The 16,574-nt window shown below is 49.0% G+C and overlaps 1 protein-coding gene across 4 annotated transcripts in view; it reads left to right on the forward strand.

Annotated features, from left to right (window-relative positions):
- Nucleotides 1–16,574, forward strand: part of ICE1 (interactor of little elongation complex ELL subunit 1) — a 56,834-nt gene that overhangs the window by 1,102 nt on the left and 39,158 nt on the right. For all 4 annotated transcript variants that reach the window (XM_078444233.2, XM_078444234.2, XM_060634328.3 and 1 more), the window contains exons 2-5: nucleotides 11,731–11,789; nucleotides 12,468–12,502; nucleotides 14,698–14,716; nucleotides 15,460–15,571. In XM_078444233.2, coding sequence (XP_078300359.2) covers nucleotides 11,731–11,789; nucleotides 12,468–12,502; nucleotides 14,698–14,716; nucleotides 15,460–15,571 — 225 coding nt within the window. The remainder of the gene's footprint in view (nucleotides 1–11,730; nucleotides 11,790–12,467; nucleotides 12,503–14,697; nucleotides 14,717–15,459; nucleotides 15,572–16,574) is intronic.

A 16,574-nucleotide genomic window follows, 5' to 3' on the forward strand; every position in this document is an offset into this window, starting at 1 on the left:
TTGGGAGGAAAACAAAAGGAGGAGTTGGAATGGTGGTCTTGCCTCTTGGCCGTGGTGGGGGCAGAGGGCTTTTGAGGGGGTGAGGTAGGGAGACCTGAATGTTGAGCCGAAGAGCGGGAGAGGACCTTCCTGCGTGGAGGGGTCAACATGGAGGAGTCAACAGGTGGGATGTTCGGAGGTGGGAGGGAGCAGTGGGTCTTTGGGGAGCAGAACAGTGTCTGCTTGGCATGAGCACAGTGTGGAGGGGAGAGTGGCTGCTGGGATGAGACCGGAGAAGAATGTAGGCCAGATAGGCCATCAAGATAAGGTGTTTTTTTGTTCTTTTTCTTTTTTTTTGAGGGCGCTATCTGTGAAATGATCCCAAATGTTAAGTGTTGAGAGCAGGGGAGAGAGAAAGGGAGTCCTGTACTGGCAGGAAAATCGTTTCTGAGCTCAGCTGCTGCGCTGGATAGGTGTCTATAATGTGCTTTTATTTTCCCTCAAAACCCCAGGAACTTGAGTGAAGGTCTCTTGGATCTTTCATAAACCGCATTCTTTGGGCCAGTTTCATCCAAAACTATTTATAGGTAACCTGCTGTGTTTTAGGCAACAGGAGGAAAAAGGCAAACATTCTTGATTTCTTGAGCTTCCATTTTAGGAGGTGGGGTTGGGAACAGATTAAACAAGTTACATGAGAAAGTAATAAATACGTTGGAGATAAATTAAGCAAAGGAGGTAGAAAGAACAAATGGGCCAGGAAGGGGCCACTGGCTGGTGGAATTTACGTAGGAAGCCCTGGGAAGGCCTCTCTGAGAAGGTTCTATTTGAGCAAAGGGAGTGAGAGAACGAACCCCGTCGACATCTTGGGAGGAGAGCGTCCCGTCCAGCAGGCAGATCAGGTGTGGACGCCCGACACAGGAGCATGCTGGATGTGCTTGGGAAGAGAAGGCCAGTGTGGCTGCAGTGGAGTGAATGTGGATGTCATACCCCTTCTAGGCTGCGTAACAAAACGCCGTAAAATACAATGGGAGTTCATTCCTCATAGTTCTGTTGACTGGGAGGTCTTAGATCAAAGCACAGGCAGATTTAGGGCTCAGGGCGGGGGGGGGGGGTGCGGGGCGTGGTTCTGGTTCCTGGTTTGTGTCTGTCTGTCTTCTCGCCGTGTCCTCACCCCGTGTAAAGGGAAGGGAGCTTTCTGGGGTCTTTTGGAAAGGGCACTAATCCCATTCCTGAGGGCTCTGCCCTCATGACCTAAACACCTCCCAAGACCCCACCTCCAAACGCTGTCACATTGGGGATCAGATTTCAACCTGAGAGTTTTGGGTGGAGTTTATTAGCAGTCAGGGAGTCTGATGAAGGCAGAATGAGGAGGGCCTGATTGTGGGGCTCTTCTGGACCACCGTAAGGATTTTGGCTTTTACTCTGAAAGAACAGTGAGCTGTTGGAGGCTTCTGTGCAGAACTGGTGTGAATTCCACTTTTCAGCTGTGGATTTGGTCCTCCTTCAGGAGTGTGGTTCCTGGTCCTCTGGTAGTTGAAAGTAGCAACTGTAGCTTTCTCGTCGTGTAGGCCGGAAACTAAGTGTCATCCTTGGTTCCTGTCTTTCTCTCACATCCTGTGCATCCAGTCTATCAACCCATTCCCTTGACCCAGCGTTCGTTTCCCCCCACTCCTTGCTCTTCCCCGCTGCTGCCAGCCTGTGTGACCCAGCGCGATCTCTGGCCTAGAGATTCTCGCTGAATCTTGCCGAGGACTCCCCCTCTCCTGCCCTTGCCGCATTCCCAGACTTGGGTCTCAGAACAGCAGTAGGAGACCTGTGAAGTCTCTTCAATCCAGGGGCCTGCAGACTGGTTCCGTGGGGGGCAAGGTCATTGGGATCCAGGCTGTTGGCAGCTCCTCCCCTGGCCATTGCAGGGCACGTGCCGTGGGGGCAGCAGGCAAGGAGCGGGCATGCTTGGGCTCCAGGGAAACTTGATTCACAAAAGCAGGGCCTGCTTTTGGAGACCTCTTCCCTAAATCAGGACACTCCATTGCATTTGGGTTTTTGCCTGGAACATCTTTTTAGGGGAAGAGGAGGATCAGATATGCGTAGAGCCTCGAGCAAGTCTTTAATTTTGCAAAGTGAGGCTGGGAAAATAGGTTTGTGGCAGGTGATTGAAGATCTCATTGGTCACCACCTTACAGTTCTGCGTTAGTTTTCTCAGCTTAGGGACTAGAGCGAGGTCTTGCACGATTGCCGCGTGGTAGCCGTGTCTTCCCTAAAAATAGCAGGTGGTGATGTGCTGCTTGGACTGGAGGGGGTGCCACCAGCTGTGGTACATTAGTGATAACAAAAGCCTGGGGGAACTGAAGCTTCCCAGGGATGGGAACAAAGAAGAAAAAGGTCTAAATGTGAGAATCTACAAAGAGGAGACGGGTCCCAGGTCTGGGAGCTAGAAGACCAGAGAGTAAAACCTGAGCATCTGAGCACCGGTGGAGGGAAGGGAAGTAGAAACGCGGCCGGAAGAGACGTTGGAAACGTGGGAGTGAGGTTCTGGAACGACCGCGGGATTGGGGATCCCCAGCTGCAGTCACACGTGGTGTGTGTGGCGATTTGTGTGGTACACGGTGCCCCCAGGTGCCCAGGGGACTTCTAGGAAAACAGAAGTGGCCCGGAGGGGTACGCTCTATCACTTACGGAAACTTTGGAGACTTCTGCGGCAATCGTGAGACGAGGTGCTGTCGTGAGGGGTCCATGAAGGGAAAGCTGCTGACGGAAGGCAAGTGTGGACCGAAGGGGACAGAAGGACACAGGGAAATGGGAGCCCGCGAAGTCAGGGTGGGGAACGTGGAGAACAGGGAGCAGGGATCTGACAGCCTGAGCGGGGTCACCTTTTGGAGAAGCGCCTCAGGACCGCAGCGGGTTCCACACTTGAGGCCGCCTTGTGCCAGAGAAGCTAAGGGGGTGCCCTGCACAGAGAGGGTGGCCTGCTGTGTAGTGTCGCACCGCTCCCCGCATCTCGCACACCGTGGGCAAGCAGGCAGGTGTCATCCCTGCGGGAGGCGGGTGCTAGGCCTTGGTTCCGGACCGTGGCGGGAAGCTGGCTGTCTGTCCTAAGTCCCGCGGTCCTGTCCTTGCACTGGAAATCTTCCCTCCTGCCCCCCTCCTCCTGCCCACTCCGTCTTTCTCTTTCGTGGTACCCTGTGGTCGGCGCTGCGTCCCGCAGGGTGCGGATTAACCACATCTTCTGCATCCTCTGTGTTTTGTAGTCTCGTGCCTCCTCTCCTGTCTCTTGTCACCCTCAGTGGTGATAGTGGTTTGTCACTGAGCTCTGGCCCAAGGTGCGTATGGGTTCCTGAGTGTGAGACACCACGTGATCCAGTGTGGGTCCTTACTCTGTTGCCAGTGACCGTTCTTGAGCTGGTTGTTTTAGGTCTGGCACAGGCTGCTGTGTTCTGGTGGAGGCGAGGCCCCCTTGCCACCGGTTCCACTCCCTGCAGAGCAAAACCATTTAACCCTGGGAACCCTGGGAACCCTGATGAGAGGCCGAAGCACATGGTGATCCTTTTGCGCTCGTGTCACTGGACTGGATGCGGGACAGATGCTCTCTGGCCGTCCTCAGAGCAGAATCGAGCCTGTGATTTATGTAAACTTGTGTTGGACTGCCACTGATAATTGCCTGTGGTTTAGAACCTGAAACCTGTTCTCTCCTAGACATACTGTAAGTGGTTTGTAAGTGGTTGTGTTACAAGGGACACTCCCAGCATTGTCGGTCGCTTAGCAAATGTGTGTGCGTGTCACGTCATGGTATGAGTTTGGAATACAGTCACGGACAGAAGGGGCTTGAGGCTCGTGTTCTAGTTCAGGTTACAGATGGCGAGAAAACCACAGAGCAAGTGTAGGAAACAGGTACCACGTTGGGGGATGCACGAGGTACCCCGAGAGCACCGAGGGGCGGGGCAGCGGAAGGCGGCTTCCTACAGGAAGTGAATCTGAACTGAGGTCTGAGGATGATTCTTAGCTGAGTAAGGAGAAAGAGTGAAGGGAGAGTGTCGTGGCCCGAAGGGGGGCCACGTTGTCCTGCCTTCCCGGGAAGCGGAGCCACTCAGCTGGTCTGGCGGGGAAGTACCCGGAGCAGCGCTGGAGGGGGGCGTCCCTACCTTCCTGCCGTGTTCCCGGCCACTCGACGCCAAGGAGTCCACAGGGGGGTCCTCGTTTACCGCTCAGGAGACACGCTCCGCTCTGGTGGAGATCAGTGTGGACTTTAAATGATTGCAGTTGATAAAAAGTTGACCAGGACGAGGAGGCGGAGATGTGGCACCCTGGAGAGGATTCAAGGTGAGCAGCGAGCCACATCACCCCCAGCCTAGGGGTTAATGGATTACTGTGATTTTTAAAAATAATTTCTTTTGGGGAAAAAAAAAAAAAACGACTTAACTTAGAACGTACAAGAAAGTCGCCAGAATAGCACATGGAACTCCGGCATTCTCTTCGCCCCACTCGCCGATTGTCCAGGGGTTTGCTCGTGGGCCTCGTCCCTGCTGTGCACACACGCCTTCCCTGCCCTGCACGCTTCGGGCTGTGTTGCCCTGAAATCCGAGCACCCTTCAGCATGGTGAGCCCGCTGCCCTCCAGTCCTGACGCGAGCGTCGGTGCAGCCGCTCGCCCAGTCCCTGGGCCCCTCGCAGTTTGCTTCCGGGCCAAGGAGGAGCTTCTGCCTCTCGCTGGTTCGAGGCCCGCTCAGGAAAACGTGTTGTAGAGCACTCGTGTCTCTTCAGCCTCCTCCGTGGAGTCTCTCTCTGAATTTCGTGTCCCTGAAAGCTTCAGGAGCATAGCCTGTGTTCTCGTTGGCGGGGTCTGCAGACGTTGTGGGGGCCACGCTGTGTCAGGGCTCCGCGAGCCCACACCCGGGGTCAGGGGTTGGCCAGGAGCATGCATGTGAGCGCGCCGTCCTCCTCGCCCGGGTCCTTACGGCCGGAGCGCACAAAGCAGAGTCTGCCGGGCGGAAAGGCCCTGGGGTGGGGCCCTGAGGCAGCCCAGCGAGGGTGACTGGACTCAAGGGACGTTACCCAGCAGTGCTCAGTGACACACACGGAGTGTCTGCTGGGGGCTGGTCGGGCGGATACACGCTCAGATTCCAGAAGGAAAGCAAGTTTCGGCGGAAACCACACTGCAGGTCAGCACAGGGAGCCACTCGTAGCATCGAGCAAAGGGTGGGAACCCTCTAGAATCCCAATTCCCCACACACCACCACGGGCACCCTTGTAGCAGGCCTTGCTGGGGACAGTCTCAGACCTGCCGTGTCCTTTGTTCCCACACGTGCCCCGGGGGGGCCGAGGGGGTGCTCCCGCCACCTCGTGAGCCGAGGCCAGAGACGCCGCGAACATCGCACAGTGCACGGCACAGCCGCCGCAGACAAGAATCTGCCAGCCCGGATGGGAGTGTGGAGGTCGACCTGGGCACCGTACTTCTCCTGTCGCCACCTCTGCTAACTGACTTGCTGTCTGTCTGCACGTCTGCTGACCCCTTCGGTGGCGGTGCCGGTTTCCTAAAGGCACCTGCCCCAGGCCCCCTGCCAGGTTGTCCCGCCCCTCCTCGCCTTGTGCCCTCCGCCACCGCTCCCGTTCCACGTCTCTGGGAGAAGGGAGGGAAGGTAAGCAAACGGTGGTGCCCTTTACTTTCGTCAAGTGTTAGACGCGCGCCGTGACCGTCCAGAGGATCTTCGTGGATAAAATTGAAACAGCGCACTGTGGAGGAGTACGTGGGGAGTAAGTCGGGGTGACAGGACGTGCTGGTCTGGGAGCCGTATTGGTGGACGAGTGAGTAAGTGCGACGTAGGGCTGGAGGGGGACACAAGGTGGGGTTAGCGATGGGGGACCACCGGGAGGAAGCCCGAGCCTTCCGGCAGACGTTGCGGCGCGACTTCCAGAAGCGCCAGACGGCTGGGAGAGAAGCCGCGGTCCCGGGAACCCCGTCACGTCAGCCTGTCCTGGAGGGGAGCTCCCACACCTGCCTGCTTCCCGAGGCTGGGCGGCGTAGGGCCGTGTGCACTCGTAAATGAGCGAAAGTCACTTAGACACGGCCCGCTGCACACTCACAGCCCCGAGATGTGCTGGTTAGAGACGGTTCGGACCAGATTGGAGAGACACAGAAGACTTGTCAGGGTGCTGCAGGATCTGCCCGGATTTGAGCTGCCGCGAAGGCAGGCTCAGAGGGAAAAGTCAGGGCCTCGAGTGCTGTGGTTTGGTCTTTGCTTCGTCTGCTTTTCCCCTGTGTGGTGCTGTGTTTTGTGGTTTTCATTTCTTACCCGTAGCGAATGTGGGTGAACACAGGTTAGAGAGGTGGCCAGATGGACAAGATGTGTCCACGGATGGGCAAGAGCCAGCAGCCCCCAGCCCCACCTCCCTCCCGTCCCGCTTTGAGTTGATCGCGGTGCGTGTTGTAACGAACCTGAATAGCGCGAAGTGACAGACTTGTGTTGCTGCTTCTCGGTCTTCGGTGTCAGGCGTCCTGTCGGATGGCTGACCTCGGCAGGTGCACGCTGAGCTCTCCTTGCAGCCGGGACCCTGCTGCCCCTGAGGCCCCTGCCCTCCCTCTGCTCCCCTGCTTTCTCAGCCCGTGTGTAATTTCGGTTCCGTCCCTGCTCTGAGCGGATGTTATTCTGACTGTATGGTCTTCAGAGCTGTACTCCAGTAAATCATGATTACTTTTCCTTTCTTGTGTTTCTTTGTTTGTTTCCCCGGATGAGTGATTCTAGCCTTTATTCAGCTTGCTCATCTTGAACATGTTAAGGACTCTTTGCTGTATGCCAGGGACGGGTTGACCCTTTCCTGGCTCATCCTGTTTACTTCCAATAGCAGGCCAGCTCTGTCCCTCCCAGTGCTCTGTCTGCTTATCTATAGGATTGGAAAGGGTCCTGAGGCAAAGGGAGGCTAAATAAATCTGCCCAAGGTTCCCCGGCTGGAAGGAGGTGGGGCAGGAATTCGAATCCAGCTGTGTGGGACTCTAGAGGTTTCTGGAATGTCTCTTGCATGGTACTTAGCACTGTAGAACGGCATCTGGAAGCAAGGTGGGGAAGATGAAATCCACTGGCAAAGAACTGGAAAGAGGATGGGAAAAAAGGAAGGATCACTTGTGCTTAAAAAATCATAATTTAAATGCATGGTGCGAACCAACCACATTTACTTGCAGCTCTCTGCCAGTTAGGGCAGAAAATCCTCAGGGCTTTCATTCTGCCAGATGCTCTGTCGTTTTCTCCTTAACGGGGAAATTCCGGGGGCGCCTGGGTGGCTCAGTCGGTTAAGCGGCCGACTTCGGCTCAGGTCACGATCTCGCGGTCCGTGAGTTCAAGCCCCGCGTCGGGCTCTGTGCTGACAGCTCGGAGCCTGGAGCCTGTTTCGGAGTCTGTGTCTCCCTCTCTCTGACCCTCCCCCGTTCATGCTTTGTCTCTGTCTCAAAAATAAAAACGTTAAAAAAAAAAAAAATTAAAAAAAAAAAAGCGGGGAAATTCCGTGCAGAGCCTTGGGGCCTGCTCCTTTCCGGGGCGCAGCCGCCTTCTCGATTCTCGTCACCTCTGTCTTTTGTGCCACGTCGCCTTCTCTGGCTTTACTCCAGGAGTTTGGGGGGGGTCACGTGTGGTCATGACCTGCAGTACCTCCCTCAGTAAGGATGTCTGCGAAGTAGAACTTTTGACTGGGAAGAGTCTACTTTCAACTAACTTGAATTTACGTAAAATCTTGTTGGAAGAAAAAAACCAAGAATGTCAGTTTTACCACCCCAGCTGATTGCTAGCTTGCACAGAATTTTACCTTGGAATTCACTTTTCCTTCAAAACTTTGCGGGGTTCTAGGTTTCCAGATTGTTGTGAAGGCTGAAGCCATTCTGGTTCCAGATTCTCTGCATGCGACTTGGCTGGTTTCATTTTTCTCTCAGGATTCCTGTAGGGTCTTTGCTGTGTCTCCGATGCCCTGAAACCTGGTGCTGATGTTTCCTGGTTTGGACTCTGTTTCTATTTATGTGCCGGGACCTTTCAGTTTGGAAATGTCTGGCTTTGGTTCTGAGATTTGTTTTCCTTGAATATCAGAATGACTTTGATCATCTGTCCATCTTTCCAATTACTGTGTCTAGAACTCTTATTTGTTGGGCATGTGGGATCTTGCACGGATAACTTTAATTGCTTTTTATTTTACTTTGTTCTTAGGTCTGTGTTTCGTTTTATCTGGGGAACTTTGATTTTCCACTTTATCCTCAACTCTTTTGAGGTTTTTATTTTGTTTTCCTGTTTTTAATTTAGTTCTGACAGTTTTATTGAGATACAATTCACATACCATAAAATTCATCCTTTTTATGTGTGCGATTCAGTGGTTTTTAGTTCGGTCACAGTTTTGCAACCCTGTCACCACTTTGTAAAACACGTTCCTCTCCACCCGAGTCCCCCACCTCGCCCCTGCCAGGAACCTCTTAGGCATTAGCGGTCATTCCCTGTCTCCCCCGCTCCCGTCCCTGGCAAGCGCTAATCTACTTTCTGTCTCTGGATCTGCCTGTTATGGGCAATTCACATGAATGGAGTCATACAGCCTTCTGTGAGCTCGTGTGGGTAGCGTGATGTTTGCAGGGTTTACCCCTGTGGTAGCGGGTGGCATTCATCCGTTTCATTGCCGAGTAATCACGTTATGTGGCTGTGTGACATTTTGTTTATCCGTTTCATTAGCTTATTTTTTACTTCTTTGTCTAGCGTGACTAATGCCGTGAACCACAGTGTGCGGGGTTGGCAGGGACGTGTGTTTTCGGTTCCTCGGGGCACGGACCTAGGAGTGGAATTGCTGGATGGTCAGGTGATTAACGTGTGAGCCCTTGCCCAGCTGTTCGACGCAGCTGCACCGTTTCCTGCCCCCCACCCCCGACTCGGAGGGTTCCGGTCTCTGCATCCTCACCAGCACTTGCTGCTGTCTGTCATTTTGAGTTGTTTAGCCGTCCTCGTGCGTGTATATTTTTTTAATTTTTGAGAGCTATAATAAAGTTCCTAGGAACTCTGTATATTCCTTTTAAAAATACTGTTTCGTGAATGTAACATCACTTAACCTCCGCTCATATTACCGTTCTTGCAGTTTTCGTCTCAGTTTTTATTTACTCCAAGTTGCTTTGTCTTCTTTTGGTCTCTCTCGCTCACGTTCAGGGTTCTCTCTGATGTGCGGAAATCCTTGATTATTTGTTCGTGTTAAAACTGTTGGCTAAGGTGCTGGCGGGAAATGCTGAGTGCGGGGCTTCAGGACCCCGGGCTTCACGCAGAAGGTCTGGCGGGCCGTTTATTTGAAGCAGATCTCCTGTCAGTGCCTTTAGATCTCATCTGCAGGCTGGTTACACTTCCTCCGACCAAGTGTGGTCAGTCTCCTGCCCGGAGGGCAAAAGGACTGGCTGCCAGCATCTGGGAGCTTCGTGGGGCCCGGAGGTGGTCAGCGTCCCCTCTGTGTTTAGGAGCGGCTCGTCCCTTTGTTTCTGGCACTGCGTTCAGTGTCCCGGGCAGAGAATTCCTCACAGCAGACCTTTTCCTGGATGGTGGCAGAGAGGTAGGAATTTGAGGATTAAATGCTTGCAAGAGAGCTTGCGACCAGTTCTCACGTTAGCGCCGTCTGCCGGCCTCTGGTCTCAGAGGAACCTGGTGTCCCCGTTCCCCACCCCCACCCCCCTGCTCTCTTGAGCCCCCTGAATCCGTGTTCTTGAATCTGCTTTCCAGTTGCCACTGGTCTCTTATTCTGCCCTCGTCTTTGTGGGTCTTGCCTTTGGCGGAAAGTTCCTTGACTTCAGTTTCAGCTGGTTTTTAGGGAGGGCGCAAAAGCAGATGCATTCCTTACCCTCTGGGCCCGGAAGTCTGTTGCTACACCCCAAATTTGTTAATGAAAGATTGTTTCTTCAACGTGGGAGGCCAAGTATACATTGAATACAAAAATGAATGGGCCCCCTGTTGCCCTTTTGACCTTCAGCCTTGAGAGTCTGGATTGTACCCAGCACCAGAGCGGTTAAAGCTAGAAATACAAAATACGAAAGCATGAAAGTACTAGGATAGCGTAGAGGAGAATCCTTTTATTTTGGCGTCATGGGTGGGATAGAACTTTCTAAATACATCAGGAAACGGAAATTTTGTAAAAAGTGACGGATTCAACTCTGAGTATTTAAAACGTATACATGCCTACGTGGGTGTATTTCAGCGGTCACCCGACATACCGTATGTGCATTTGTAACATTTAATGAAATGTCACCGTGCCTTAGATGTGGCAGCCCCTCGGAAAGGGCAACTTCCCAGTGAGCAAACAGTAGGAAGGAGCTGTTAACTAAGAGGAGAAGAACTGTGAGTAGCCGGCAGAGATTTGTCAGTCACGCTCCTAGAGAAACACAGATGAAAAAATAAGGGCCCTGATGGGGCGCCTGGGGGGCTCAGTGGGTTAAGCGTCTGACTTGAGCTCCGGTCACGATCTCGCGGTCCGTGAGTTCGAGCCCCGCGTCGGGCTCTGGGCTGACGGCTCAGAGCCTGGAGCCTGCTTCCGATTCTGTGTCTCCCTCTCTCTCTGCCCCTACCCCGTTCATGCTCTGTCTCTCTCTGTCTCAAAACTAAATAAAACGTTAAAAAAAAAAAAAAAAAAAAAAGGGGCCCTGAGATTTGCATTGCCCGTAACTGTCCCTGCTGCAGGAGCCTGTCTGCGCTCGATCCTAAGGACGGGGAGCAGCGTCTCACAGGGGATGGGCAGGGACGCTCGTGGGGCGCGGGTGAAGGCTGAGGAGAACCCGCGTGGCCCGCGGTGGCCCCTGGTGCCCTGAGCACACCCAGTGTCGTGTGTGGGAGCGGTTCCGGAGGGAGATGGGCGACGTGGAATCGAGGTCTTTCATTGGGGGTGGGGCCAGAGGAGAGCTAAGATTTTTTTCTTTGTCTTTCAGTGTATACGGTTTTTATTTTAACGATCACGTTACGCGTAGGACTGAAGAAGGTGCACGTGGCACTGTAGAGGGAGAGGTTTCTTTAATTCTCAAAATCATTTGGATTATCTAGAAAAAGGTGTTTTGGTATAATCAGTGAAAATAAGTACTTATTTCTGAAATATTTGCTAATGAAATGTGCAGACGTGAAGGGGAAAAAAGTCACTTAAGGAAAAAAATTTTTGCTTTTAAATCTTAGAAACACTTTGAGCAGTGTAATTAATGATGTTTTCCCTGTCGATAGTAGCAATGTAGAGCCGGATTTGTAGTTAGTCCCTAAAATCTACAGATCCTTATAAAATGAAATTTTTTTCATTGAATCTTGTCCCTATTTTAATATTCCTACTTGTCCTTCCTGTGTTTTTTTTTAATTTTTAGTGTGTGTGTGTGTGTGTGTGTGTGTTTGTAACTTCTGTGTCTTTTTGGTTGTCTTCAGTCCCTTCAGAAACAAGGCAGAGTAAGTTGTAGACTGATGATTACTGGTAGTTGGTGAGCTAAGGTAGTGACTACTCACTCACCAGACTCTGTCGCTGAGAGCACAAGTCACGGCCTCTGCACGGCTCCCTTGCTGTCGGGAAGAGAGTGTCATTCGCGTAAAAATTCAGAGAGATACAGCATGGGTTCAAGATCACCCGGAGTGTGTGGGTCTGTGTTTATAGGTAAAGTGAGTAGCGTCTTCATTTCTGCTTTTATGTCACAGAGTGAATGAACAGCATGTTTGTGTTTCACAATATGTTACACAGAGAATCTGTGTAGAGTAACTTATGAAACAAGTAGCTGACTGTAGCTGTTTTTGTCTTCCAGAATTTAAACGAGTATGTCGAAGCATTAATTACCTTGAAGCAAAAAATTATTAATACAGAGTGAGTATGTTTTCAAGTGTTTGGTTGAACTTCATAAACCCAACGGATGAGCCGGAGCAGGTGGTGTGTTAGACCCCTGGGCCAAAGAGACCTTGAGTCTGTCACCTGGGGCCCGCGTGCTGAGGGTCACAGTGCAACTCACATTGCGTTACTGGCCCACAGCCCTTCACAGCCAGCCTTACAGCTTGGGAAGTGATCTGTGCTAGACAGAGTGGACATTTTGTTTCAAGCTGTTTTCTGTTTTTAAAGCCCTCTTAGCTTTAGGACTGGACCTCAGGTTTCCTCACAGTAAGTATTTCATAGTCATGGGATGAGATTTAGTCTCTCTTTTTTTTTTTTTTTTTAATATTCTAAAAGTCACATGGATTTATAGGCTAGGATGTTACTCCAGTCAAAGGGATTTAAATTAAAAGTTCATGTATCAGTGCAGCGCTGCTTCTAAGGAATTGAAGGTGATGTGTACGTATAATATACATATATATTCGATATATGATACAGTTGCGATATATATGCACACACACACACACACACACACACACACACACGCACGCATACATATTAAGCATAAATTTGTTGCCAGAAACCTAGGAACAAGGGTGCCTGGCATATTTTGAAATGTGATTTTAACAATGTATTTTCCAGATCAAAAAGGTAACGTAATTCTTTTCTTTGTTGCAGTAATTTATTAACAGAATATCAGAAGAAATGTGATGATATCCTTTTACCAGCTTTTTCCTTCGAATTTTAACATTTAGATCTTTATAGTTTCTTAATGAACCGTGGGGATTTTCAGTTATCTTTCGGGAGGTGGGATTTACAGCCTCTAAGGGAGGAACACAGCGTGGACGTGAGTCTCTTCCTGTGACCGCGTGGAATGACAAAGACTGTGAGTGTCCGTTTTAGAACAGTCTGGTTTTGTCCCTGGCTTCGGTTTTCTTCAGGTTTCCTAACTTTCGAACGCGTGGGTCTCTTTCATTTGTCCTGAGGAGGTGTGACGTATGTTCTGCGGGTTTAGGAATGGCGTGAAGCTGAATGTGAGAATGTTTTGGAATTTCTGAAAGACTTGCCCTGTAGGAATAGTCAGAATGTTGGAAAATTGACTTTTATTAATTAGCTTTCTGATTTGTAGAGAATTACTATAGATGTTATCCCTCATCGGGGTGACTTGTGTTGACAAGACAGGCGTGGACTCGTGGTCAGCATTTGTTCAGTAACCGTCGAAGTATTTTGTTGCGAGGGTGCAGATGGTGTGTGTGATTCATTTTTCTGCATTTTGTGGTGAAAACATTCATCACGAAGGGAATCTCCCCCGTAAAAAATAGCACAGGTGTATTTGTGAGGATTCGCTGAAGTTCAGCTTCAGTCTCGGGACACATTCTGCTGTTCAGCTTTGTCGGGAACCTGAGGCCTGCTTCGATACTCTTTCTGACTTTCCTGAGCTTGTGTGTGATCACTGATTGTTTGTGTTGGTGCTACCGTACCTAACTTGTGTGATTCGAGTAATAAAATGAAGGCATAAGCTTTAGACTTATTTTTAGTACTGGATTTTTATGTTAAAAACAATAGGTCAGTGAAAGCCCCTCGTGCTTTATTTGTTGAAATTCGCAGTCTGTTTAACTAAATGTATATTATGGTAAGAGCAATGATATCTTTGATAGTAATAATATCTTTTATATCTTTGATCATGAAAGCTGAGCAGAAACAATTAATAGAAATACTTTTAATTAGCTGAATAGGGAAATAGGCGATTCCAGTATTAGAAGAGTATATACTTTCATTATATCCTTTTTTTGGCATAAATTTTTGAGGTAATTAACACATGTAATCTAGCAGGAAAACTGATTCACTTTTCAAAAATTTGTCAAATTTTAAAGTCAAAATTGTTAGAATAGTTTATTAAAACCTGGTAAGCCTCGGGCTTAATTCTTGAATGCGCGTTCTGTGCTCTGATCCTCTGCGGCCTAGCTGCGTACTTGGCGTTGGTCCCAAGTACGGACTTCTGTACCTCGCGTGGGCAGTAGCTTGCTCTCGCAGCCCACGGTGCTTGTGGTGCAGGTTTAAATGGCTTTATTTTGTAACTTCATTTCCTACTTTTTTGTGTAATTCTGGTTGTTGTGTTAAGTTTATTTCCTTTTTCTGAAGGACAGAGAGTATATTTTATTTTTCCTTTCGATATTTTTGAACTTTGCTTTCTTGCAAAGACTGGTAAGAGTGAATATAGTCCTTGATCTGGAGCAGTCTGTATTCTGGGAGGAGGATGGAGGTGTGATGTTGTAGACATTTGCCACATTGTGCTGTAAACGTGGAAACTTCCAGGAGGTGAAATTTAAAGGGATAATTGTTTTGTTCTTTTAGCACGTTTTCCTGGCAGCGTGAGATGGGGGTGAAGTGATCATACCATGGACGCTGTCAGAGTAAGGTCGTCTAGATTTCCTGTTCTCCCTGTGTTTCTCTTCTCCTTGCTCATTAAGTGTAGTGGTAGATGGTTTGTGCAAGAACCTAAACTCTTGTTTGCTGCAATTATGCTGGGGACCATCTGAGAAATCCAGGGTAGGTTGTTTCAGGATTTTGTTACTTACAGGATTGGAGGTGTTGCTCGTTGGTTGAATATTACCTTGTGTTTATTCTTGGAATTTCATATTAATCTGTATTAAATTGAATACCTTGTTTCAATTTAGAGAAGTAGGTGTTTTGACTTTAGGTACATGGTATGGTAAATAGAATAACGTAGTAAAAATTTTTATTGCTGTGTTATAAATGGCACGTGAAATAATTGTTTTCTAGGAATTGTGATCTTGCCTGTATGTATATTGAACAGAGATTATTACAGATACTTTTAAAGTGAGTTTAATCTTCAGACAAGTGTCAGTAGATAAAACTCTCAAGAGTTTTCTTTAACGAGTTTCACAGCTGCAGTTTGCAAGAAGGTAAGCTACCTGTTTTCATCGTTGTTTTGGGGTAGACATTTAAAAGACTAGATTTTTTAAACAGACTCAATCAAAGTGTCACATAGGATTGATCCGTTGTATACAGTGTTGCTTTGATGGTCATAATAGAAGAAGATTTACATTTTTATCCAAATCAATTTCTTATCAAGGTCTTAAATTACAGCCTGGCATTTGACTTTTCAATACTTGAACCCATGGCATTGCCATTGAAATGAAGTTTACTGTTAATCAAATTGTGGTCTGTATGAATTGGACTGTTAAGTGCGGTTATCTTGTGCATCTTAAACAATTTTAAACGGACTTAACATTTAGCAGTGTCTCATACTCTGAATACATTCGTCACCTAGAAGAAGGCAAAACATTGTTATGACCTGGATCACAAAATTGCCCGTCACTTAGTTTGAGTAAATGGAGATGACTTCCAGATCGGAAAAGCCAGAGTATCTGACAGATTGTTCTTTAATATATTCTCCGTCAGACTGAGAGCGTCTCAGGTAGCTGTTTCATATACTTTTTATTAGAAATAGACTATCATGTCAAAGGAACAAAGGGCAGCATGAAGGTCATGTTGATGTAAATAGAGAGAAGGCATTTCAAATGAGACATTCTCTTGTTTCTTTTCTGGTCCAAGTTAGAGAAACCAGGAAATCATCAGTAGGTCTGTTTAGTAACATGCTGGAGATACTTTTGTCGACTGACGCTAACGCATTGTCCATTTTTAGAGAGAACAGTACTCTGCATCACCAAGTGGAACAGATGCTTCAGAAGATCTCTCCTCTGCAGAAATGTCAGGAAGAGCTGGGATCTTTAAAAGCAGAGCTAGAGGAGAAGAAGGTACCTGAAGGGATTTTCCCACAAAGCTTTACCTTCCGTAAACTAAGGTCTGCTTATTCACTGTCATTGGAATGAGGGGGCATTTTACGTCTTCACAAAGGAAACAGGTGCTAGTCAAGAAGCATTAAGCGTATTACTATTTTTAGAGAAGGTCGCACGGGTTGATTCATGGCTTGGTCCTCATGGTAATTGCTAGCCCTATAATGCTGTGTTCATCGCTTCTGTGTTCTTTGAGGTTCTCCGGAGGAACCTGCTAACCGTGGGTTTTTAGGGCTATTGCGTGTCCTGCGTTGATTGCCTATTCACGTTGGTCTTGCTTTAGTTATAAAATGAAAAGCAAACATTCAAACTTAAAGGTAGAGAGATCATGTTCTCTGTTTCAAAATCAAGTTGCAGTTGATTTAAAATTCCGTAAACCTGGGGGGTGGTGGAAAAAAAGTGCTGTAAACTTGCACTTCAGTATGAATTTCGGCTTACTCTTCCCAGGAGTCTTGGGAGAGAATTTATGGCTTTTACAGGTACCGTAAGTCAGAGGCCAGTAGAGTCGGTTGCTTGGTTTGCTTGAGACATGTCGTAGCTAAGCTGGGACAACGCTGGTCTTCTCAGCCTGTTCTCCAAGCCCTTGTCACCGTAGTGTCTGTGCCTCCCAGTCTTCACCTTGTGCTGTTCTAGCAATGCCGTGCACCGATCGGTTGTCTGACCTGCTTCAACAGTGACCGGTCGTAATACTTTTGTAGAAAGTCTTTATTCTGTGTCGAACGATGCAAAGAAGGTGAAACGGAAACAGCCGCGACGTTGAATCTTGGCTGCCTCTGACACATAATCATGTCGGCAGCCACAGCCGAGAGGAAGCAGGAACACTGGCGTCAGACCCCAGTGACAAGCCCTCATCCGTCACTCGTTCTCTGTGGCTCTAGAGGAATAAGTCAGCTGTGGATCCTCAGACCCCTCGTGTACAAGGGGGTCGTGAAACCCCTCTCGGAGCTGTGGCAGTTAGAGACCC

This window comes from Panthera onca, chromosome A1, assembly GCF_046562875.1.
Source record: "Panthera onca isolate mPanOnc1 chromosome A1, mPanOnc1 haplotype 2, whole genome shotgun sequence".
Lineage (NCBI taxonomy): Eukaryota > Metazoa > Chordata > Mammalia > Carnivora > Felidae > Panthera > Panthera onca.